General features: G+C 28.2%; 1 protein-coding gene across 1 annotated transcript; it reads left to right on the plus strand.

Annotated features, from left to right (window-relative positions):
• Nucleotides 1-101: 101 nt before the first annotated feature.
• Nucleotides 102-23,033, plus strand: LOC111036712 (leucine-rich repeat-containing protein 23-like). Its single transcript, XM_022318844.1, is given in 8 exon segments — nucleotides 102-116; nucleotides 347-562; nucleotides 687-835; nucleotides 1,630-1,810; nucleotides 2,016-2,094; nucleotides 20,394-20,563; nucleotides 20,640-20,776; nucleotides 22,784-23,033. Coding segments are annotated over 8 exon segments (1,197 nt in total).
• The last annotated feature ends 2,751 nt before the right edge of the window (nucleotides 23,034-25,784 follow it).

The raw sequence follows: 25,784 nt of genomic DNA on the forward strand, positions 1-25,784 counted from the left end.
ATTATATTCGTTGTGTTATTTCTAAAATATTATTTGCGTGACTCACTTTGGAGAAATCGTTCATTTTCAGGATCACATTTATTCTACTGATTAATATAATTATGATTAAAAAAAATGTAAGTGTTAAATTTTAAAAGTTAAGAAAAATCTAATTTTTCACTATAACACGTCGAATGAATTCACATTACCTATAGGTACTAATTTACGTTATCACTGCAGAAGTTATGTACCTGCACAATGTTATTATTATGATAATATAATTGCAGTATACTGTATCCGTATAGTGTAGTCGAAATGCGTTTATTGTCGTATAAGTGAATATTAAGTCAATAATATTTGTCTATAGATTTCTGCAGTATTGTCCGAACAACTCGATCGCACCCAATTGAAAAGTGGCAGTGACGGCGTTAAAAACACCGTCCGCAGCGAATTAGCAGTCACTGACGAAAACGCATATCCGGAGGAGTGGGTTAATAGTTATGGCTACGAGAACTATGCCGAAGAAGGGTACCCCGAGGATTGCGAAGAAGGATTTGAAGTCTGCAAAAACAAGAGGGTAAAAGTACGTATCTTCAAATAGAACAACAACAAAAAAAAAAACTGTAACAAAGTTACGTTAGTAACTTTTATTATTACAAAAACATTTATCTGACTATGGCTTATGAAAAATATCGTACTTTTTATAGTATCCGCAACGATCGAGATCCATATTGGAAGAGGACGCATACATCGAAACCCCGCTGACCGCCGTCGAAGCCAGGAAATGTCTGAATCGCATCGGCCAAGTCGGAAACGGTTTAAAGTACGGTTTCGTTCAAATCGACGTCGACAATAGGTGAGATGCGACTTAAAACTATTAACGGCATTATTAGGTATGGGTAAAAAAAAAACCGAACCATCAAATGTCAGAGTCGAAGATTTAAGTTTAATACGATGTATACATTTGAAATACCTATACACAAATGGCTGTACCATAATACTACCATATTGTAACAATTTTAATAATTTTTTTCTGATATTAAAACACTTCGGTGTTCCCATTGGTAAAGCTAACCATTTTCAAAAAAAGTTATCTCCATAACCATTTACAGTAAAAAATTGTAGTTCACATTAGTAAACAATTTACTTCATACTTTACTTACATAGTTATACGCTTGGTGGATTCCCCTATATTAATTCCCTTTAGTTTTATGGAAATATATTAAATAATAAAATATTCACATGTTCATTTACTTTAAGTTATATTTTATTTATTTAAACAGTAAATATAGCCTATGATAAAATAGAACCAATATAGAGCTTTAGCACTAAATTAAACAAACTCCGAAAATAGATGTATAACAAAAAAAAAAATGAATTTTAAAAGTCCACAAAATTACATAATTTATTCATACATATAGAAATTGTGTTGAAAAAAAAGGATAAATTTGAATTTCATTCATTGTATACCCGATTGCTCGCGCTTATCGAGAAATAGTGTAATTTTCTATTTGTAAAACGAATAATAATATTATCCATTGTAGATATAATTAATTATACTGTGAATATAATATGTACGAGTTGGTGTTATAAAATTCTACATGAAAACAACAACAACATCTGACTATCATCTTGTTTTAATCGTTTTAGAAACCTTACAAACATCGAGGAAATCACCAACTTCAAGTATTTGTCTTTCATAAACGTGTCGCACAATCACTTGGACTTGAACGCTTTGGACGTGCTCAGAGAGTTGGGGTACGTGGTTGTGGTACGAGCTGATCACAACAATATCGATTCCCTTTGTCTGTCTCCAATGCCGTATCTACAGGTATAAAATATAGTAATAATACAATATTGTACGAGATAATCGACTCCTCCGTGGGAGGATAAAGTGTTATGACACATATAATATACCATTACCGGCACCCCGACTTATTCTTATCATTAATAATGTTTTTTTTTTTCATTTTTTTTTTTATCTTAATGGATAACAATAGTGTTGTATAATATTCGTTTTATTATATTTTTTACAGGTTTTGACCCTAAACTCGAACAGAGTCTCGTCGCTCTTGGGCCTTAAGCAACCGTCGTTAAAGTGTTTGGAGCTGAACGGTAAGTGGGGTGTGATTTTTTTTCCATTCTACTCACCCTGTGTGATACACGACTGTATAAAATGTACACATAATATATATATATATATATTTTTCATTAGTATTATTATAATACATATTTGTAAAGGGTAATTTATCAAGACACAATCGCCGCCGTCGGACAACGGCCAAGTGTCGTGAATATATTTCCCTATTGTCCTTGTCCATTTTTCTCGGTGGACAATTTATCGGATGCATTCAATTATTACCCCCGATGTGTAGTGTACAATATAATATATGCCATGCACTTATTTATCGGCTGCTGCACTGTACATTGTACGCTGAAGATTACAAAAAACATCGGTTTGTGCAATACCATATTATAATAATATGACGTTTTTATTGCGTGTGCATAATATTAATTTCAATTATTTTTCAAACATTAACATCGTAACATGTCATATTTTTGTAAGTATAGTAAAATTTCATTCGACCATCCTATATTGCGATATACTGATATGCATCAATAATTCTACCCAGATACTTCTTATATATAAATATATAATACGTATATAAAATAGATTTTCTGGTACTTTTTACATTTGCCGCAAAAAAAAATATTTTATAGGTAGGTACTAGGTTTTATGATTAATACCAAAATTTTACTTTTAAATACTGGTAAATGTCCGAATTTGGGGTTTTACCGATTGATCTTCGCTAAGATATTATTTAAATTAATCTGGTCAAACTTCGAATACTTTATATTTAATTCAGGACTCTCCTACAAATGAAAAATGGATAAGCTATCTTTTAAGGTTGAGTCCAAAATAGATGTAAGATATAATTTAAGTTATGAAATAAAATGTTCAATTTATAAAATTTGTAAGAGTGAAACTATTATTTAAGAATAGGTAGTGTTTTTATTTTATTTTATCAATAAATGTAAAACATTAAAAAATATAGTGTATAATGTAGTATTATAACGAGGTTAGGTTAAACACAATGAAAGGTTTGCTTATATGTTGCATTGGTTATTGTTTCCTGGAATTAAAATATTAAAAAAAAAAAATTGTATAATAAAAACAATTATAAACATTATTTGATACAATAACTAATAATAGGTACAATATTAAATTAACTCAAAATATAAAATTAATCAAATTATTTAAATACATAAAATATTATTTACTGTAGGTAGTGCATGTTTTTACAAATAATTTGTCTATTTCAGAATTTACAAACATAAATCCGTAAAGTCCGAAATTTCGATATTTAGTATTTACTGGCAGTAGTCAGTCATAAATTCTAATGGTTAAACAAAGATTATTCCGTTGTTCGTACATAAACTTATATATACAAAAATAATATTTATAAAATAAAACATAAATATTTTGTAGAGTAAACATAATTATACAAACAAGACATAACTTGAAATATAAAATAGTTTGGGCAACTGCAAGTCTAATGTATTTCTGTATTTTAAAGTCACTATAATAATAATATACTGTTATTAAATACATTTATTATTTATAGTTACAAACAGCAACGTAAAATTTGTTAGAGATACATGTACTCAGAGTGAACAATATAAATACATTTTAGGGCTATTAAAAACAAAAATACCAATTGTAATTTATCGTAATTTATCTAAGTTTTTTCCGCGACTTCCTAAAAATAATACAGTTGTTCGCAATTTATTTTTTTTGGCACAAAAATACAAACCAATATTACAAATCTTTTGCCGTTGGCGGGCGCCAAGGGAGTGATATTTTCTTCCCAGTACACACACTCGGTAACAAAGCCGTTCATCTTTTGAATGTTTATTTTATGCGTAAACATATTTTTTTTGGAACGTTTTATATTTTACAAACTTTAAAATTTATATAAATTTTACTTAAGTCCTCAGTCGAATATTAAAAAAGTACAAAATATATTGAAATGTTAGTGAAATAATATAAAGAACAATTTAAAACGTTTAAAAAAACAGTCAAAAAACTTGGAATCAATTGAAATTCAGTGCTCTATTATTATTATAATTTCACGATTAATTGAATGATATTCTGTTGTAGCATTGTCTTTATTTATTATAGTTGTATGTGTGTTCATCATTATTCATTTATATTTATATCTACGTATAATTTCTTAAAATATGAATTTTCAAGACATTAGGTTTCATTATTACATTAAAAACATAGTCTATTAATTATTTCGGGTTGGTCCCTCTCCTGAATACAAGCTCTGGTCACCGCTATACTTAATGTTGAACGTCGATAAAAAAAAAAAATATAAATTTAAGATACTCTGTATTATTTTAGTGAAAACTCGAAAATTTAATATAAACTATATAATTTCGAGGGAAATAAAAATAGTTTGAGTTGTCGAGTTTTTAGAGTTATCGCGACTCGACTGTATTTCACATATGATAACTTATATTATATTTATGACACTGACACTTATTATTTGAACATGGTAACAGTTTTGGTTTTGTCAAGTTTTAATAGGTTTATATTGAATTTGATCAGACGATATATCAAAACGTTAATTAATGGTTGGATTTCATTTTTTATCCCGCATGCAGTTGTACTCGGGAACAGCTGCATCACGATCGCATATTGAATGTGATTTTCCTGACTATATAGTTTTTTTTTTTTACATAATAATATGTATACAACAGGCAAATGCGTGGACGCGATTTTTAATGCTAACTCATAATTTATTTAATGTTTTTCTTTTAATTTAAAACTAATCCTATATGTATTTTCAAAACGATCGCTAACCTGTAGATGCATTATACACGCCGAGTGTACATATTATACTCATTCGTATTATATTGTTTTACCCATGCGCATATAAGGTTAACGTTTATTACTGTCTTGTAAATATATATTATTATTATATTCGTATTCCGTGTATGTATATACCTATATGTATTTATTATTTAAGTACGAGTGGCGTAAGACGTATTCAAATACACATTCATCATAACGCTATATACATAATATGCAGTGAATTATATCAAAAATTTCCCCAGTTCAGATATTATACTATACATACTCTTGTGGTTACGTTTATTATATCCTGCACCTTACGGATTCCATTTAAATGAACGTCATAAAGTATCCTGACATTCGTTTAACACAACGGCAGCGGTGGCGCGGGTCGTTCGTATCCACCGTCAACTATACCTATATGCAGTATATAATAATAATGATAATAACAATATTATGTGTTATTCTATTTTTGGAGGCATTTTCTCTCAGCCTCGATTAACCACAGGATGTATAGTATTATAAAACCACAAAAAAATAATGTTAAAAAGAAAAAGGGAACAAAAAATACCACCGGCGCAAGACAGATACACCACTCGAACGACGTAAAATACCGGAATAAAATAAAAACCAACTTGCGCGTTTAAATGATTAACACGTGACGCCAATTCTTTTGACCCCACCGGGTCTCCCTTTTGGGAAACGCGCTGCAGCAGTCATACAGAAGACGCACACCGTCGTCGCGTCCCGCCGCAGCACGCACTGACAGGCAGCTGTCGGGGTATTTCGTCGTGTTTACGACGTGTAAAAAGTCGAAGGTCTCCGAAGAGTAAAAAGAGGGAAAAAAAAATTTAAACAAGACATAATATAGAGCTAGCAGCTCTATCCACCGCTACAATTGAACTAATGACTAACATGTTTAATGTATTTTTTTTTTCACGTAAACGCTGTGTAATACGACTATTATGCGACTTATATATTACTTATATACTTTTTCTCGACTTTTGCAGCGAGATGCAACCTACACAAAAATAACCTAAGCCATATAATATGTATATACGCGTACCTATACACATGATAATGTATTACAAACGCCAATTTATGCACAGCGCGTGGACAATAAATGTGCAACGTATTTCACGTTAAACGTACCTTATAGTATTCGTTCGAGTTCATGTGTTTTCTGCGAAAAAGACTGAATCACAAAAGTTCACATTGTATATTCATATAAATTTTTACCTTCTGAGCCACAGCATTTATAATGGCCATTGTATTATTTAAAGAAATACATAGTTGTTATGACAAAGTCATAATTAAAACGAATACTTTCAATATTTTGGTTTACCAACCAATCCATAAATAACATTGATAGTTGAACGCCCTAATGAATTAAATTAATGATTAGATATATAATTCGGAATGCGAAGAGAGAATTGGACATTGTTTTTGGCTTCTGTTTTGGCTTTTGGCTCTGTATATTATTTTAACTGTTAAATATTTTAATATGTTTTCTCGATTAGTAAAATTGACAAATAAAGCACATATTAGAATATAATATGCAGTTTCGTATTATAATTATAATATAGTAACGTTGTCTTCGTATGAATATTTTTTTGTATCGAGATGATTGTGTTATTATTATTATTATTATTTACAAAAATGTTTTATTATTTTACATTTACAGGTTTTTTTCAATGTAAAAATAAAATAATATATTAATAGTTTTTTTTTGTGTTTTGTGTAATAAATAATTTGTACAACGCTATATTAAATTAAAAGATAAAAGAATTTTTTTTTCTAAATAAAATAATTGCCAGAAAAATAACAATATGTTAATTTTGTTTTTTTATAGCTAATGTATACCTATATGTTAAGCTTTTGGTACATTTTTTTATTTTTGTAAAATTTAAATGAGGAACGCATGTCATTATATTATATTAACCGACGCGCGTGAAATATATTCACTATTATAAATAACAGACCTAAATACAGTTTTGCCATTGCAGAGTTGACCGACCCAAATATTCCGTTTAAAAATATAATTATATTATATCCGTCATAAACATTATTATGTCCAACCGAACTGTCCGAAGTATTCCGGATACGTCGTAAGCTTTAATATTATTAGCTAAATAACAAAGTGTTGTGTTGTTATTATATCGATGACTGCAAAATATATATTATAATAATAATGTATAATATTATGTATACAACACATTTTTTTAATAATTTATACAATTCATCACTATACATATATGGGCAACCATGTATTATATACATGTAATTTATACACACGAGTAGGTACAAAACATAATTACGAAAAATGACATTGTATTAAACTGCATATCGAGTGTATTTCAAAGGATTTCGACGGTTATGCTGACACCCGTATTATATAAGTATAGAATAGGTAATACATTATATTATATAAAAAGTTACTTAATGACGATAAGCCACTATTATATACAATATACATATTACAACATATCATTACACGTAGCGCGTACACACTCACACACACACAAATACACTATACACACACATAATATAGGTGTATAATACACACATTTTTACAACACTCAGTTCTAGGGGTGAAAACAACATTTATCTCCCGCGGGGAATGCTTACTAGAATTAATGTTTTCAAATACTTTCAAAAGCGTCAGGTTCATTTTTCTTTCAAAACGTCAAAATTTTTCTACGGTGTTTTTTATTATTATTATTCATCTATACATATTATTATTTTTTACGATTATTATTTTCCTTGTGCAAGTCTCCGAAGGGGTTAAGCTTCCTGCAATGTCATTTATCAAATATATTTTTTTTTTTTTGGGGGGTTCGGTTCTTCGACATTTTTTTCATTTATTTATTTTTGTTGTAGTTGTTTTTTTTTTTGTATAATATAATAACACACTGCTCGATAACGATTACCTTTTATAATATTGTACGCTTGTCGTTTTTTCATTTCAATACGATTATTGTCTAGTGTTTTGAGCATGTTCACGTAGCCTTTTATACCTACCTATACCTGCCTATATACGTGCAAATTCAGTCCGTTAACTGTTGGTCGAAGAACAGCATATATATTGTATAGGTGGCTTATAACGATGACGAACAATAATGATTCGCCCTTTTAGGTGTATTTGCAGTTTCGAGTACGTGTTTATTGGGATCCGGGATTTACTCCTCCCTGTCCTCCAAATCATCCCTTCCATCCTTACACAACCTTTAAACCTCGTGTTTCGATATAGATTTCACAACGTCGGCAATACAATACCTATATATATATATATAAAAGGTCAAATTTTTGTTTGTTCTCTCGTTCGTTCGTATGGGTACCTAATATACGTAGTAGTCTTACGATTTATATTCTCCAAACTCTGAAGCTCACGTTTGTACTGATACAGTTAGTTTGTTCGTTTTATTGACTTATATCCGAAATTTCTTAAAACGTAACTTTTACAATTTTTAATTGAATATAGGTAGCACACAAAACTATACAAGTACAAACAACCACCCGTAACTGGCAACTCGATAAAATCACGACGCCATTTCGTTTCAAACGATGTGATGAATGAAGAAATTTATTTAGAATATTATTGATTGATTTCAAAATGAATGACGGTTGATTATAATATTATGCAGACGTTAAACACATATATTGTATACACAATTTAAAATATTAGAAGGTTGCCTTTACGTTTAACAACGGATGGTACCTATATTGTTTTTTTGAAATAAACATAGATTCTATACATCTGGGATATTCTATGTACATTATAGAGAAAACATTGCTTGAGGCTAAGTCCTTACCATAATTATATTTTAATATTCACCATTTTCATGATTATTTTAAATGAACTTTAGAATTTAAACTTATGAAAATAAAATAAAAACACAAAAAATGAAACACAACTCTACCTTTTGATAAGTTTTGAAATGTGATATTCCTACTTATATATTATGTAGAATATTATGTTTTACTTAGTCTATAAATTATTAAACCTTCGAATAAATTAGTAGCTATCATCACAAATAAAAGCGATTGTTTTATATACATTTCAATCGCTTGAAAAAAAAAATGGATAATATTGTAGTTTTGTTGAAAATATTTTATTAAAAGTTTTTGACATTTCTAATGTACTTAATTTTTATAGCGTGTCGCTACAACTTTCATCACTTTCGACAGTTTATTATGAGTCGTTTATTTCTATTATTTTGACATAGTGTTCTCAAGACTCAATTTCAGGAAGGGTTTTATTAAATCAAACATCGCTGAAGTGATTTTACCTATGGTATTTTTAAATATATATGTTTTTATCAATTTAAATACTTTTGCAAAGTGAAGTTTTAAATTAAAATTGTTCGCGGTTATCTCAATTGTGAATACATAATTCATTGTAAGAATAATCAGCTCCAATACGAGGTTAGGGAAATTAATAATTTTTATCGATTTTTAACGATTAAAGTACTATGAAAAAGTGTGACTTCATCGTTTAGCTGTAAATTAGTCGGACCATTTAAAACACATTCCTAAGCACTTGAGTTAATTTTATTAACATGTTAAATTTTATGTAAACGCCAAAAGCGATTAATATTTAGTCAAGGAAACCTCTTTATAATACGATGAACCGCGATTATACGTGCTGGGATTCTGTTGCGATTAAATTTCAGTAGATAGGCGTCGTACCTACGTAAAATAGTCCTTCGTTTATAATCAATCACTTGCAGGACCGAAGTTTCGGGAACGTCTTTACCTACTAAAAAAATAAGAGCACCTGGCGTCACGAACCCGTTTTTCCTCGAACATAAAGATCCGTGCTTTATACATATATATCCAATACCATCAATCATCAATAATCGTCACCGCGAACGGCTTCTACGCGGAGTACTGTTTTTGTAATAATACAACTATATATACGTAGTTTACTTAAATGTTCTTATAAATTCGAGCTATCCGTCTATGTAGTATATGTACATAATATATCCTCTTTCTCGCTCTTCCTCCGGATAGGTAACGACTATATATCGTTATTTGCTGGACTGGAAATATCGACGACCCACGGGAGGGACGACCCGACCTCTCTGTATATATATAACACCGGGATAGTCGTAGGTACATACGTTTCGTACATCAATCGTTTACATAGGTAGGCAATAATAGTAATCCTTCTAATGATACTAATGTAGAAGTGCACTACGTACAAATGACATGCATTTGAACCGTCGAAGGGCATTTGATGTAGGTATTAAAGTGTATTTTATGTGGGCAATAGACGTGTACAATGGCGTTTTAACAATATACATAATATATATATATCGGATGCATACGTGACCGTGTTTCGCACATTATATAGGTTTGTGGGATCTAAAATAATAATAATAATAAAATATTATATAATGTAAAGCGTGACGGACGTGTTTTTCATTAATTATCATTATGGCCCGACGCGTTATATTAATATAATAATATGATATATTATTTATAATACCCGATCCGGGTCAGTACCGCGGAAACGATCGATTATCGATTAATTAAAATAATATTATATTCGACGGCCGTACGCATAATATGTAGACGCGATGGGGCTGAGCGGGATTCTTCGTCCAGGTGCAGAGTAATAATATATACCCACTATTACTGTAGTATACCTATATAAATATATAATATCCAAATGTGTATCTATATAATTACGGTGGCTGGTACACTCTCGGCGAGCATTATTCGCGGCGTGTTTCTGACGGCCGACGTCATTATAATAATATTGCGCGGCTCGGCGGTTAAGAAATTTCCTTTTCACCCCTTCGCCGGCGCACAACGACACGGCAATAGCAGTACAATAATACAATAATATATTATGTTACACAATAGGTATACGCACGTATTCGAATCCTCGTGACATTATACAATTCCTATGAATGCCGGCAGAATATACGATAGTTTTATTTTTTATTTTATTAGTTTTCAACAACCATAACCTATATTATGTACAGGGTGATGCTACATGTTACCACACAAACCGTACGATCGACCGTAGTCTGAGGAGTACCTGGTAATAAAATATTTAATAATACAAAATATTGCCTAACGTATAAATATTACATTTACATACCTATTATATGTACGACGCAACCTATACAATTTACATTTTTGAACAAATATATAACACATCGATCAATTTGATAGAAATTCCTGTGCATAGGATTGTGAAATTAAAAAATATCACGGTTATCATAAAAAAAAACTAACAAAAATAGATTATTTCGCAAAAAGTGTACAGTGTCATAGTAATATTTATTCCATAAAACCATTTTTTTTTTAAACGAAAATTCGTAGTGATATTGAAAAATGAGCCTATATTGTGTGTTAAGCAACACACTTAATTAATCTAAGACGTATACGCTGAATGATGGCCTAATGCTTATACTTGAAATCGCATGGTTTTCGCACTACAAATTTGCATACATATTTTATGAAGTTTTGGGTTATAGGTATAAGGTAGGTAATATAATATGTTATATGTATACTTTATTTTATAACGTATAATAATATGATAATATTATTATTAATTATTTCGGATTTCGTTATATATAGGTACATTAATTTTCCAGAGGAAATATTGTTGGTAAATTATACTATGAATATCTTGTAATTTGTATTAAAGGTATTTAAAATTATAGTAATTTATAGGAATAAAAATAGTATGCTAAACTGATATAGAAACGAGTTTTCTTAAGATGTTGGTCACGAAACGTTATTATATTATATATAGGTTTATACTATATAGGATAACCAACTATTATTTTTTCTAAATTTTACAATCACGCCAATTTAAAAATAATTAAATATTTATTTTACAATAATTATATTAGTATTATGATCGATATCGACCACATCAAAATATCGGTGCATACCAAAAAAAATTTAAAAAATACCAAGCGAGGTTTAAATATTTAAATATTGTTAATTTATCAAATTCAAATAATTAAAACGCTATGAAATACCAAATCATACAGAAAAATAAAATACAAAACTACAAAACGCGCAATGGTAGTAAAGGTACAAGCCGATGTTATCATTTAGATAAAATCTCGTATACAGCGTACCGTATATTATAGTATTATGATAATAACCAGTTGTTTTACTATTTACATGATTAATTAAAATTGACTTCCCTCATTTTATGAAATTTATACTCACCCATGCGTGTACAGCACACTTAAATTGACAGAGATTTAATGAAAATAAATTTAACAAGTCAACAACAACAAAATAAAATGAAATTTTGAAGACTGATTATATAAAATTTTAATTTTGTGATTAAAATTAAGTTTTATCTACATTATAAAATTGTAATAATATTTATAGACGAAATTAAATATTTTTTTTTTAGAATAACCTACATAGTATGTTTAATTGGACTCGATAAAAGTATAATCGTTTTATTTTTTTTACATTATTGTTTAGGTACATTCTATGTCATAAACGACCACGTCATAAAATATAATTATCGTCAAAACATTCTGGTAAGAAAATATCATGCAAAATGCATTAATAGGCACAAACAGTTATAATAATGCAAACGTAAAGTAAAAATGATTATGAAAATCGAAAAAAATATGAATGTGAACGTTGTGTAATGATTGAATTTTGAATAAAGTAAAACGTCATCATCATGAGCGTACAAATCCTTCGATAGAACAATATTATTTGAATGATTTGATTACGATAATAAATCGTTATCTGTCAATCCTTCCGAGAAAACGTAAAACAAATTAGATAATATGATGCACGAGCATAGACGATACGGGTAATAAATCGTTTTAGCCAAATGTTTACAAATATATTTGTAAATATATTCATACACGTTGACTAACTGTGTAGCTTGAAGCAGCTATAGTAGTGTAAAAAAGCTGCTAAATATTATATATAGTCTATAATAGGTTTATGTGCGTTGCTGTTGTAAGAAAAATACAACAAGATAATAAAATAATAAATAAATTCAGCATTTCATGACATTCAGCCGTTTTTCATTCACATCTATAATAGTTATTATTATGTACTATTTTTAATAGCCTCATTCGCATTAGTCAAATACCATTACCAAACGAGTCTTGAAGCGTCTCGTAAAGACTTTAGTCTCGGAAGAGTTTTATGTTATTTTTTTCCGAAACCTTATAATAATAATTGAACCGTGATAACGTTCATAATAATTCATTGAAGGAAGAATATTTTTTTTTCTTGTTTTCGGGATATGATTTTAACATAACATTGTTTCTAAAATATTATACGATTGCCAAGTTCGATATAAACCTACCGGTGAAATGTTACCTACATATTAACAATCGTAGTTTCATATGCTAGACAATATATTGATTATAAATTATAAAAAAACATACAAATCCCCACTTCGTTTTATAGTCAACGCATGCAATATTGAAGATACAACATGCTTCGCTAATAATAATGCTCTTACATTACAGAGTTGTCCACACATAGTGTCATAATTATTATTATTGACATTATGTGTAGACAACTATGGTACCCAGAAAAAAGCTTAAAATTAGTTTATAGCTTCGCCATTTTTCTTTAAGCTGCATATTTACTGTACATATTACTTATGTATAAACTTAAAGGTTTTTACTTTTTATCCTGCAAGACTTTTGATAGGTACCATAATTATTGGTGTTTAACAATTGACTCAGCAATTGGTCTGTGACCCTGTGACCTACATGAGATGGTTTCGCATAGTAAATTAAGAGATATTTTCGGTTTCAACGGTCCGAGATGTTGTGAACGTATGATTCTTGTGAAAATATGAAAATAAGATTATCTACAAATGTTTTTGTGCATTCTGCATATATGAAAAACTATTATGATTTTTACACATTTTCTTTATCCCGGTCGTTTTTAAATTATTCAAATATCAATGTAAATTTCCAAAAAATCTGAATAACTTAAAGAAGTTTTAAATTGAATTTGTTCCCAGAATGTTACTGCAAGGAAAACTTATGACATTTTTATAATTGGGACATACATTTTTAAGTTCGTAAGAATATTTCTATGCACTTTAAAAAAATGTGGGTAGCATATATTATTATACCACATAATATATAACATCGTTATGGTTGTGACTCGTAATAATTATAAATATAAATCTGTAATAAAATGTAATATTTATTAATACAATTATTATTTTAAAATAGTGAGCCATGTATAGGACGCATATTATGTTAGTTTATATATTTTAATTTAATGATGATATATTTCTTTATTTTCATATTCTGGTAAAAAGTCTATTAATATATAATTAAAATATAATGACACACAAAGTCTGACACCACAAATCTACACTCTTAACTAAAATATTAAGGTGAAAATTACAATTTTATTGTCGACCATCAACGGACGTAAGACGGTTGCGTACTGTGAAACTCAATTTCTATCTTCTTAGTCTCTTCTAAAATCCTAGCACCTTAAAACTAAAATGGTTATAGTGTTGTACCAGAAATGTTTTATATTTTCAAACTACTTATTCCGATAAGCCAACCCAACAAGCGTTCAGTGAGTGACAATAAGAATCCCACTTCTAGCTACCTACGATCAAAAACATCGCAGCTTCGTATAATGACGCTAAGAATCTCTTATTTTAATTATTATAACTCCTTCCCCCCCACCACATAATATATATTTATACTATAAATATTAATACAGACCTTTCAGTGGCAACCACATGGTATGATCATTGATCATTCATAGTTTATACTATATGCACTGTGAATTACTCCTTTTTAACTCACTATTTCCTTCCATAAGTATTATTATTTATTATTATGAAAAAATGTAAAATATTTCTATACATATATAAGTACTACTTTAAATTATTTGTCATTAACCATATGGTGGAGCACTAAAGCCGTACCATTTTTAGATAGATATGATATATTATCAAAATTATTCATACAAATCGTATTAATACTTTACAGTATGATGCAAGTTCTTAGCTGAATATTAATTTTATAATTTATCCGCTGATTTCTTCTGAATTTAATAAAAATATTCTTATTCTTACTCAAAATTATTTTACGACTTCAAATTGAAACTTGTATTGTTATAATTATGTTTATAACCTTATATTATTATTTAAAATTTTAAAATGTTACCTATTGGAAAATGGATCATCTCAATTCTTTTAACTAATTATTACTATTATTATGTAAAATATTTATAACATAGTTATTAATATTATACAACACATCAACTTTATTTTTTATTTAAATTATGTATTTAATTTTTATTATAATTGCAAAACCTACAGTTTCAAAAGATTTATTCTCTTGGATAGTCCTATCATCGTGACGTAGGTCAAGAGTTAAGTGGTTGGGGGTTACCATGACTGGTGGGTACTGAATGTAGACTGTAAAAAACCCGAAAAGGTCAAGCTGTCGCTGTTTAAATTTCTTGTATTTTTTTGATGACGTAACATAAATAAATTATAGGCTATATGCCTATAATATTTGATGAGTTGTATTGTGCGCATGGAAAGACTGAACAGTTATCGAAAAAAAAGATTTCACAATCGACAATTTATTTATCTGTTATAATTACCGAGCTGAGTTACATTTATTCTGTATAGGCTATATAATTATTTAATTAATATAAGATTAATATAATTAGTATAATTTAAGATATATAATATTAAATAATATTAATATTAAAAACGTTTTTCCAGTCCCATCGGGAGCATCTAATATATAGGGATACTAGTTTATTTTAATTTAATTTTTTTTTAAATTTTCCACGTAACTTTCTCAATTTTTTCTTACATAAGAATCTTCTCCTGACAATAACAATTACAACAAAAAAAGAATTAGTGAAGTCGGTCCAGCCGTTTACGCGTGATGCCTTGACCAAGGGAAATAGGGATTCATTTTTATATATAGAAGATAAGATATATAATTACATACTTTAACTTATTTATTTTATTTTATTTAAACATTAGGTAGGTACCAAGGTGTATGTAGAATAACAATGAATTACTTTTGAATCTTAAAATCTTGACACTGTTTTTCATAATATTTAACTATTAACCCTAACCACAATAATTTGAAAATGTTAATAACGAATCTTCACTTTATTGAATTTAAATGGTTACAATGTTCGTATAAACATTATAATATATTATTTAGACGCATATTATAAAATCATATTTATACGATCACTGCGTAATTTACATAATTTTATTGTATAATAATATATATACAACGCCATCTACCAGTGGCGGTAAGTGAACAAATAAACTAAAAAATTACTGTATATAATATTATTGTAACGAACAATATATTATATTAATTATTTTTTACAACAATTGATATTATGCTATTCTGATTATAATTTTATTCGCTTTGACTGAAATTTTAAAACAATATTGTTCAGTCCGACGGTTAAAACGTCCTATAAATGTATGTGTAATTTATAATAAAAACAATTTTTTTTCAAATTGATTTTAAAAACATCCGTAACAATAATAGGATAAATACGACTATAGAGGTTAAATTATTATTATTATTATTGGTAATATATTTTGGACAATAATATCCTAGTGGCCAAATTTCTTGAATTTCGCTTGCCGATTTGTTTGTCAAGTATTATAGCCAATACCCATAGGTACTTACTATACGGGCTATGCGTAAATCTCATTTAAAACGGGAAAATCCTTTGACAGGTGTCCGACTTTGTGAAAATCGAATAGACTCGTTAAAGGTTTATAAGGAAAACACAAAAGACAGATCTGACGCCAAATTCAACGGAGAGATTTATCAATTTTCTTAGCACCTATTTTTTAAACTTTTTTAAAAATACAAAATATAACCTATCGTATACAAATTGATTTTGTTTAAAATATTATCATTTATTGGTTACTAAAATATAATAACGTTGTAGGTATTATATATATTCTTATCATTATATGCACCAATATTTTCTGTGCAGTTTCTTGTATAATATACTTGTTTTAATATTCTTAATAAACTTTCTAATTAAATATTTTAATAAATTGTATTTTCATATAAAAATTCTTGAATATTTTTCATGATATATTATGATAGAAAAAAAGCAGTGAATATTAAACTATTAAATATCAGAATTATATTGCGAGTATAAAAAAATTAAGAACTTATTTTCTAACACTTAAGATATCTTACAGGTCACAGCTAGTAATATTTATTTATGTATATTTATGTTATTTATTAACATTCTTAGTTCTTACTATACATAACCTATTTTTAAACGAATACAAAACTACATGTTATTGTTATTTATTTATAAACTAATCGAAATAAGTCAGCCAGCACTTTTAATATAATAATATTTTGTTGAACTCATAATAAATATGTGTATATTTTTGAATGGCTTATTGACTAATATGTGGTAAATATACTCATAAATCGAATTATTTTATGTAAAATCTATCTGAAAGGAAACTTTACCTAAACTAATCTAATAGACAAGAATTCGATTTAACGTTTAAGACTCCAAGTACCTATAATCTATATAGTCTAACTTAACCTAATGAGTAATGGTGAATACAACTATTAACCATAATAATTTATTAGCTGAATTACACCCTAGGATAAATGAAGCCAAAATGAGTGATTTATTTGTGGTGTGTTATTACTAATAACTAATAAGTAACCTTTTTTCCTTGCATGAATCAATATTTCAAGACATATTTTTTAAACGAATATAATATTGAATGGCGGAAAGGCCATCTTATAGCTGGTTCTACTATTTGAACCTTGAATAATCAAAATTGGTTGGGTATTTTTTGATTCAATAAACCTCAATCATACACTTTGCTTCTCATTTTTTTTTTTTAAAAAAATAATAAAATTAAAAAAAAAAATTAATAAAAAAAACAAAAAAAAAAAAAAAAAAATAAAATAAAATAAAAACAAAAAAAAAAATAAATTTAATAAAAAAAAAAAAAAAAACAAAAAAAAAACCAAAAAAAAAAAAAAAAAAAAAAAAAAAAAAATCTATTTTTGTGAGCCGAAACTAAATTCATGTGTGAGCTACTCTATAGCAACTAATATAATATGAATTGAAACACGAAACTAAGAACCCTGCCCGAATACAAATGATTCTAATAATTTAATTTTTATCGAAAATGGTTGATTAGTTTTTAAGCATATAGGGAACAAAATGTATGTAAAGAAACATTAATTTATACATAGGTAATACTTTACGCTATATCTTTATGTTCTAATAAATAGCCTCATAATGTATTTATTTTATAACAACTAAAATGGGAAGAAACGTTTTGATTTCGACAAAATAACTAATAAGCACATTTACTTTGTTCATAGGTACCAAGTACAAAAAACGTTATTTAAAAATTATTGTTATTTATTAGTAAAAAATAAAAATTGTGATATTAAGATATTAAAATGTTTTTTTTTGATAGCGATTGTTGAAAAAAAAATATTGTATATACTATCTTAACTTCCGAAAATAAATTACAACAATTTAAAGAACTTTCTTCAAATTCGTAAAATAAATAATAATAATTAACTGAGCAATACCATCTGGTTTCGGCCGTTTATTTATTCTTTTTTTTTTGTTTAAAACAATTTCAACGGAATTGCTTTTTACGTGGTTTCAGAAATAAAGAGACCTAGTCAATCTTTATACCTACCCTTTAATTTAATTACTGATATTAAATTGCTTATTAATTATTAATAGAAAATAGAAATAAATGCACTAAATTAAAATTAAAATTAAAAACACTGTATAACTAGCTAGTTATTATAGTGAAAATATTAAAATAATGATATTAACAAAAATTCAAATACTGCTAGCCAATGGCCAAGATGCTGAGAATAATTAATATTTAATAAAAATAAACTTTGCATTTAAGAAAACATTATTTCTATTATATTAAATGTTTTTTATGAGTCTAATGTAGGCTTAATAAAACATATTATAACTATTAACTATATTTTTACGCTTTCATAGATATTATTTATATCATAAATTTCAATTCACTTAATGATAAAATAAATTTTAATTATTCTTAGTATTTTATTCTATAAAAAAGTAACACTCTTACTTCTTAGAATATAAAAATAGTAGAATCACTAAAATTTGTTCTGTACTTATTTTTGATAGAAACAAATTAAATATACCATTATTTCGGTTGAGATAATGAGGTAAATATATTTAAATATATTATTTGTTTATTTGAGTTCAAAAGGATTGAAATGTTGTTGAAATGAAAGTCATTGTATCTGTTTGCTTCTACCAACGTTAAAGTTGATGAGTATATTAGAATCGTACCTTTATAATATAGCTGTGAATAATGCATATATCTACCCTATAAGTATATTAAACTTGAGAAAAAAAAAAAATAATTAGAGTTGAATGGGTCAACTTAATTGGTTTTTAATCGATGCTATAACGATAATTAGTCACTCTTCAGTATCCATTATAACCTACAACCAAATAGTTTCAGTTTTTTTTTTTTGTCGGAGTACTTTGTTTATCCGTTATTGATTTGTGTCTTTTTTTGTAAATGGTGTGGGATAAAATGTGGCCCACATATCGGATGACGTCCATATATTACACAAACATATTTTCAAAAGAAAAACAATTGTATGTATATAGCGTCACTTCAACAGTGGTGACAATAGTATAAATTATCTCATCTGCACGATCCAATGATTGTGAATGGAATGCTTAAAACCTGTTTTTCCAGGTGATTTATATTTTCTAGGTGTCGACGTTTTATTAATTCAAATAGAATTAAATAATATTATTGATTTATTCCCTAATTTTCCACTATATTTGACAAATATTTACAAATCTATGATTAATCAAAAACTGTAAAGTCTGCATTTGACAATTGTTAAGCTTTTAGATCATCCAAAGACCACAAAAAAACAAATCTCACGATGGGCTTAACAATAGTTAATTTCTATTGAAAACTTTCTGTGCATGCTTTATTTTCCACGACATTTTCTGCTCTTGTTTATTGTGATTTTCTCGAACAATTACCAATGTAAAGTAAAATACGTAATATGTAATAAATTATAGATGTACTGTTTGAAAACTTTTTCAGCATTTCACTCCTCTAAAACATAAAATGTGAAAATTAAAAATGACAAAATATTATAGTAAAGGCAAAGTTTCTCTGTCCATTTTTAGAACCTAAAAACAGTAAAAATCTCAGAAATTAAACTGTTTAGGAACAGTTTTTGACGCTTCTTTTAAAAACGAAACAGCAAAAACAAAATTTGACGGTTAAGCTTGCTTAAGTAATTACAATTATAGAACAAACATAATACATATTACACTATATAGGCACGTTTTTATACTAAAACTCAATGATTATGTGTGATATATAACTCAACTCGCATTTTTTAAAATTTCAATATTGCAGTAAAAACTATATTATAATAGTTGTCAATAACGTGATAGTTTCGCTACAGATGTCATAGTTATGCATTGTACTCTGTTCATGTCATAGTAGCAAACTTACGTTTCAATATTTCAGACAACAACATTTCTTATCTGACCCAAGTGCCGAGCAAAAACCATAATAAAAACTACTCCGACGAAGAAATTGTTTGCCCAAACCTATCCACATTGGCATTGTCCAGAAACGCCTTGGATACAGTCGAACAATTTGTGATTGTATCCAATAAATTACGTATATTGTATTTGGTAATTTGATTGAAAACTCATATCATATTGGAATGCACTAACACGAAACATGTTTTTGTTATAATAATGTCATCAGAGCTACAACAAGATTGGCAACCTAAATGGGTTAGACGATTTACGAAATTTGTCCCGTTTACACTTGCGTGGTAACCTGATATCAAACTTGGATGGTTTTACTGAAAATCTGATGAATTTATCTTACTTAAACTTGAGGTAATATTGTACAATACACTCAATACTCAAATAGTATAGGTAACATTAAATGTAAATTAAAAAAATCTCATCAAACATGTTACCTCAATAAAAACCAGTACCTGCAATAAATTATTTTTTATTTTATTATTGTATCACCTTTTACTAAAAACAAATGTCCGTTCAATAATACATTTTAATACATATAATACAAAACCTATAAACATGTTAACCCTAAATGCATTGAGTACTTACTAAATATTAATATAATTTGTTAAAACACATTATATTACACCCACATTTAAACATAGACGTACAAAATTGGATGAACAAACATTGATTTTATATTAAACGTTTCATAATAATATTATTATCAGTTAGAAGTCACTAATTTCCATTTAGAATGCCTAAATTAAATGCCAAATAATAATTTGAATTCTATGGCCTGTAATATTTCAAATTATTTTGCGCAAACCTACAACAATAAATTGGTAGTTTTTGATCAAATTAAGTGTATGATATATATATATATACTATTAGAGTGCATCTTGATTAGATAAAGAAACGTAATAGGATGAAAACCGTTTAATTTTATTGTTTCTAGTTCGATCAATTTAAAAATAAACTCCAGTCTTACTTTAAAAAAAATTCAATTTAAAAATCATTGAAATGCAATTATTGCGATTAGTAAAAAACAACAAATCGTTACAAAAAACAATTAAATAAAACAAATGATGTAGAAAACCGTTACATTTTTTACGAGAAAACATTTCTATTAGTTCTTCGTCATCAGTTTTCCAGATGCCTCCCGATATTATTATTTATTAATCCAAATTCCAAAGGTTAAATTATAAATAATTCAACTCTTCTTCATTAAATATCTGTATTTGCTTTGTTCAAATTAGTCTTGTCAAAATATTCATTGGATGATTTTTGAAATAAATATTTTATGGTATAATATCTGTGTATTAAAATAGTAATGTGTTAGGTCATATTGCTGATTTAAATAAAACGTACTGTACCTATTTGAATAAAACATATTTTCATAATGCCTCTACGATACTTATTATTGATTTTGTATTTTAAACAGTTTTTTAAACTTTTCAGTTTGAACAACTTTTATTAGAAACTACATAATTTATTCTAAACATCATTAAATTGTGATATTAAACCAAATTATTCACACACACAAACACCTATTTAAATACTGAATGTATTGATTTTATAATGATGTAGGAATGTTATTTGTGTGTGTCTGTGTACAAGTTTTATACTAGAAAAATACTTCAAGTATAGTGTTGGTGACCGAATTAGGTCTAGTTGGTACATTAAGGAGGTTAAAAATGAAAATTCTTTAATCATTTCAAGAAAATCAGAAAAAATTGAGTCATTTTTAAGCAACATTATTTTTTGACAAAATTAATAGTATTTGTTTTCTGTAATTAAAAAATCAACTATTTCAACATTTTCTATTAAGGCCCAAATTATTGTTTATTATACATAAGAAAATTCAAAATTTTTATAATGATTTCAAGCGATTTTCCAGGAATTTATATCATGAAACTATTCATGCCATTATACAGTAAGAGTTAGGTAATTTGACTCAAAAGTTAATAACAATGATATACGGTATATAGATATACACTTTAATAGTAATTGATAACATTTTAATAAATACTTTATTCTCATCAAAATGTAATACAATCTACAGTGTATTTTTAATACCTAATAAAATCAATGACTATGATAACAATACAAATAGGTAGGTACATAACCATGTATGTTCTTAGTGATATAACCTGACATACTGTATCCGCTCAGAATTGTTTTTCGTATGCAATAACTTATCATTGAATTCAAATTTAACACATTGTGCATAGTGACTTACTCAGTGACTGACAAAGTACACTTATCACGTCCTACTGGACACGAAGAGGATATCTATTTGCCAAATGTTCTTATTCTAGTCTTTTTTAAATATTTTTTCTAAGTATGAATTATAATTGTATACACTTTTTCTCATTTTAGAGAGAACCACTTAAGCGATGTAAAAGAGCTCAACAAATTGGCATGTCTTAAATCATTAAAAACTTTGGTGGTATCAAATAACGGTTTCAGTAAAGGTTCGATCAGATCGAAGGTGTTGAAGTTGCTACCGTGGCTGGAGAGGATTGACAAGCAAACGGTTAGCCCGGCTGAAAGGTCCTATGGAAATCCAGAGGACGAGGTCGAAGACGAAGAAGATAAGGAGGAGGAAGAGGAATAAAAGGAAGGATAATCATATTATTTTATTCTATTATTGCGGTGAGAAAAATTAGTGGCAATTTCAGCGAATATAATATTATTATAAAATTCTTACGGTCGTATAAAATTTTTTAGTCTACGGGAACATTACGAGTTTAGAGAGCCAATTTATCAATGTGACTTACATAATACCTCTACATATAAATATATATATGTATATATATACACCTAATTACACTACAGGGTAACTATTTCATACCAAAACAGATGGACCGGAGTTTCAATGGCTGCTGACTGAGGTTTTGTAAAATTATGCTACAGCGGCCCTGGTGTCTTAATATTTGTAAAATATGTTTATAAAAATTGTATTAAAAAATTAAAATCGATTTTCTTTCATTTTTGACAAAAATGATACAACCCTTTTAAAATTTTTTTGAAATTTAATGTACATGGCTATTAGTGTAATAACAGAGACAAGAGGTAAGTACGAGCAAGGTATATTATCGTATTATTTATGAGCTTAAATGAATAAATGATACAATTTAATAATACAATATTATATAAAACTGATAAAAGTACAAAAAAACTATATGAGTAATAATTGAGTCATGAGTAGATATTTAAATTAATCTTAAACTAGTAAACATTAAGCTACCCCAACTTTACCGCGGATCTCCGCAGAGCACTGGTTTTTCAAAACTAGACACAACATTTTGAAGGTCAAAAAGCAAGATATATTTTTCTATAACTGTCCTTAATTAACATCAGAAGCAATGGCCATTAGTTAAAAATTTTCTTTTTTGTTAAATTTGGTTATACAATTTGGTATTACAGTTTACTTTTTAGTTTTTGAAGTGGTGTTCGCGTCAGATCCGAGTACTGCGTCTAAGGTGTTGGGTATGTTGAGGCTGCTGATTTCGTCTATGTATTGGAGCCATTCTATGATTATATGGTTGACTGAAAGTTCAGTTCCACAACAGATGCACCCTGGTTTCTCTTCTCTTCCCATGAGGTATCCGAGTGAAAGACGGGTGTGGCCAATTCGGAATCTATTAATGATTACCTTATCACTTATCTTCACAAGGAGGTTAGGCCAGCCGAAGATAGTGTTTTTACATTTCTAATTTGGTGTGCTGCTTTAGTTGTTGTGTCTGCTATCACATTAAGATGAGATCTCTTATTTTATTTTTCAAATCTGCATAAGGTGTTATACTAAATGTTGGGGTATCTGGGAATTTTACTGCTTTCTTTGCTTCTTGATCTGCTTTTGCGTTCTCTTCGATGTTGTTGTGTCCAGAAATTCACATTAGAGCTATGTTTATTCATCTACTTATTGATCGGTTTATTTTATGTTGCATTAGCTTTGCTATGTCTGTTGTATTAGTTGTATATTTTAGAATTTTTAGTGTGATCAGTGAATGTGAGAGAATTATATTTTTTATGAATGTTTCCATGGTTGAGTATGAATTCCACTAGCTCAAATATTGCTATGGCTTCTGCAGTGTAGATGGAACATAAAATTGGAGTGAACGTACATCGTAATTTCAGTTAACCAAAACTTTTAATTTGTTTTTTACAACAATAAATCTGAAGTACGGGTACCTACATATGCTTATGTACAATTTACAAAGTGATTATTTTATCACTAAACGTTTACATTGCCCCAGTGTGACATAACTGTCATATTTTCGATAAATTTATGTTTTTAAAATATTTTTATCAGTTATTCGATAAAACTAAATTATTTGAAAAAATATGTTTTTTCCAATTATTAATGTTATAGTTTGTTAGTTTGTTACCTACTTCTATAACATATTTTTTAATCTTGTATAGAACATGAAATAAATATAATAAATTTAGAATACTATATTTGTATTTTAATGTAATATTATACAGCTATTATAGAAATGTTGATCGAAAATATGGGTTATGGGCATAACTATAAGTAATGCAAATATGATTTTATGTGTCATTGAAATAATTAATAGTTGAGCGTGTAATCACGAGTTGTGCGTAGTTTGATAGTTGCAATGGCTATACAAGTACACACACTGCACATATTGGTACATAAATGAAAACGTATAATACAATGAGCTCGGTTACTGCGAATACCTACCGTTCGTCGTCAGATAAGAGCTGTACTTACATAATTTAGTGTGCGGACTATACCCCGTTGGATTCGGGTGAATACAATTATAATATTATACCACGAGATCAGTCGTCCCTCGGTGGACCGTCAAAAAGATCCACGATCAGATCTCGACTTTTCTCTGCAGATATAATATATTAAGCGTGCGTGCACAATAAAATTATTATACTATGTTATTTTATGTAAAGCGAGCGCCGTTAGCGTATAATTGTGCTACGATATTATAATATATAGTAATAGTATGATGTTCTGTTTGTATTTGTTTTTCAGACTGTTTATCTACAGCGAGTTGGGCGCCCGCGCTACTCACGTCTGTCGCAGCTGCGATGACTCATGTACATGATGTTTGATCTAAGAGACATGTCGGGTCACTTTTCTCGTTTAACGTCACATCAATTCCTGCGTATATGGTCAATTTTACATTGCAATATTTTTGCTACTTATTATGTATTTATCTAAAATATTGCATACAACTGTAAAAATATAACACAATTCATCTATAAATCTATATAATACGCATAAAAATTAGTGAAGTTTGCATGGACATGGAAACTATAGTGACCCAATAAACACAACATTTTGCACACATATTCCTCGAGGATTGAGACTAGGGAAGAAGTGTCCTTTACTTTGCTT

The sequence above is a fragment of the Myzus persicae genome, unplaced genomic scaffold, assembly GCF_001856785.1.
Source record: "Myzus persicae strain clone G006 unplaced genomic scaffold, MPER_G0061.0, whole genome shotgun sequence".
In the NCBI taxonomy this organism is placed as follows: Eukaryota; Metazoa; Arthropoda; class Insecta; order Hemiptera; family Aphididae; genus Myzus; species Myzus persicae.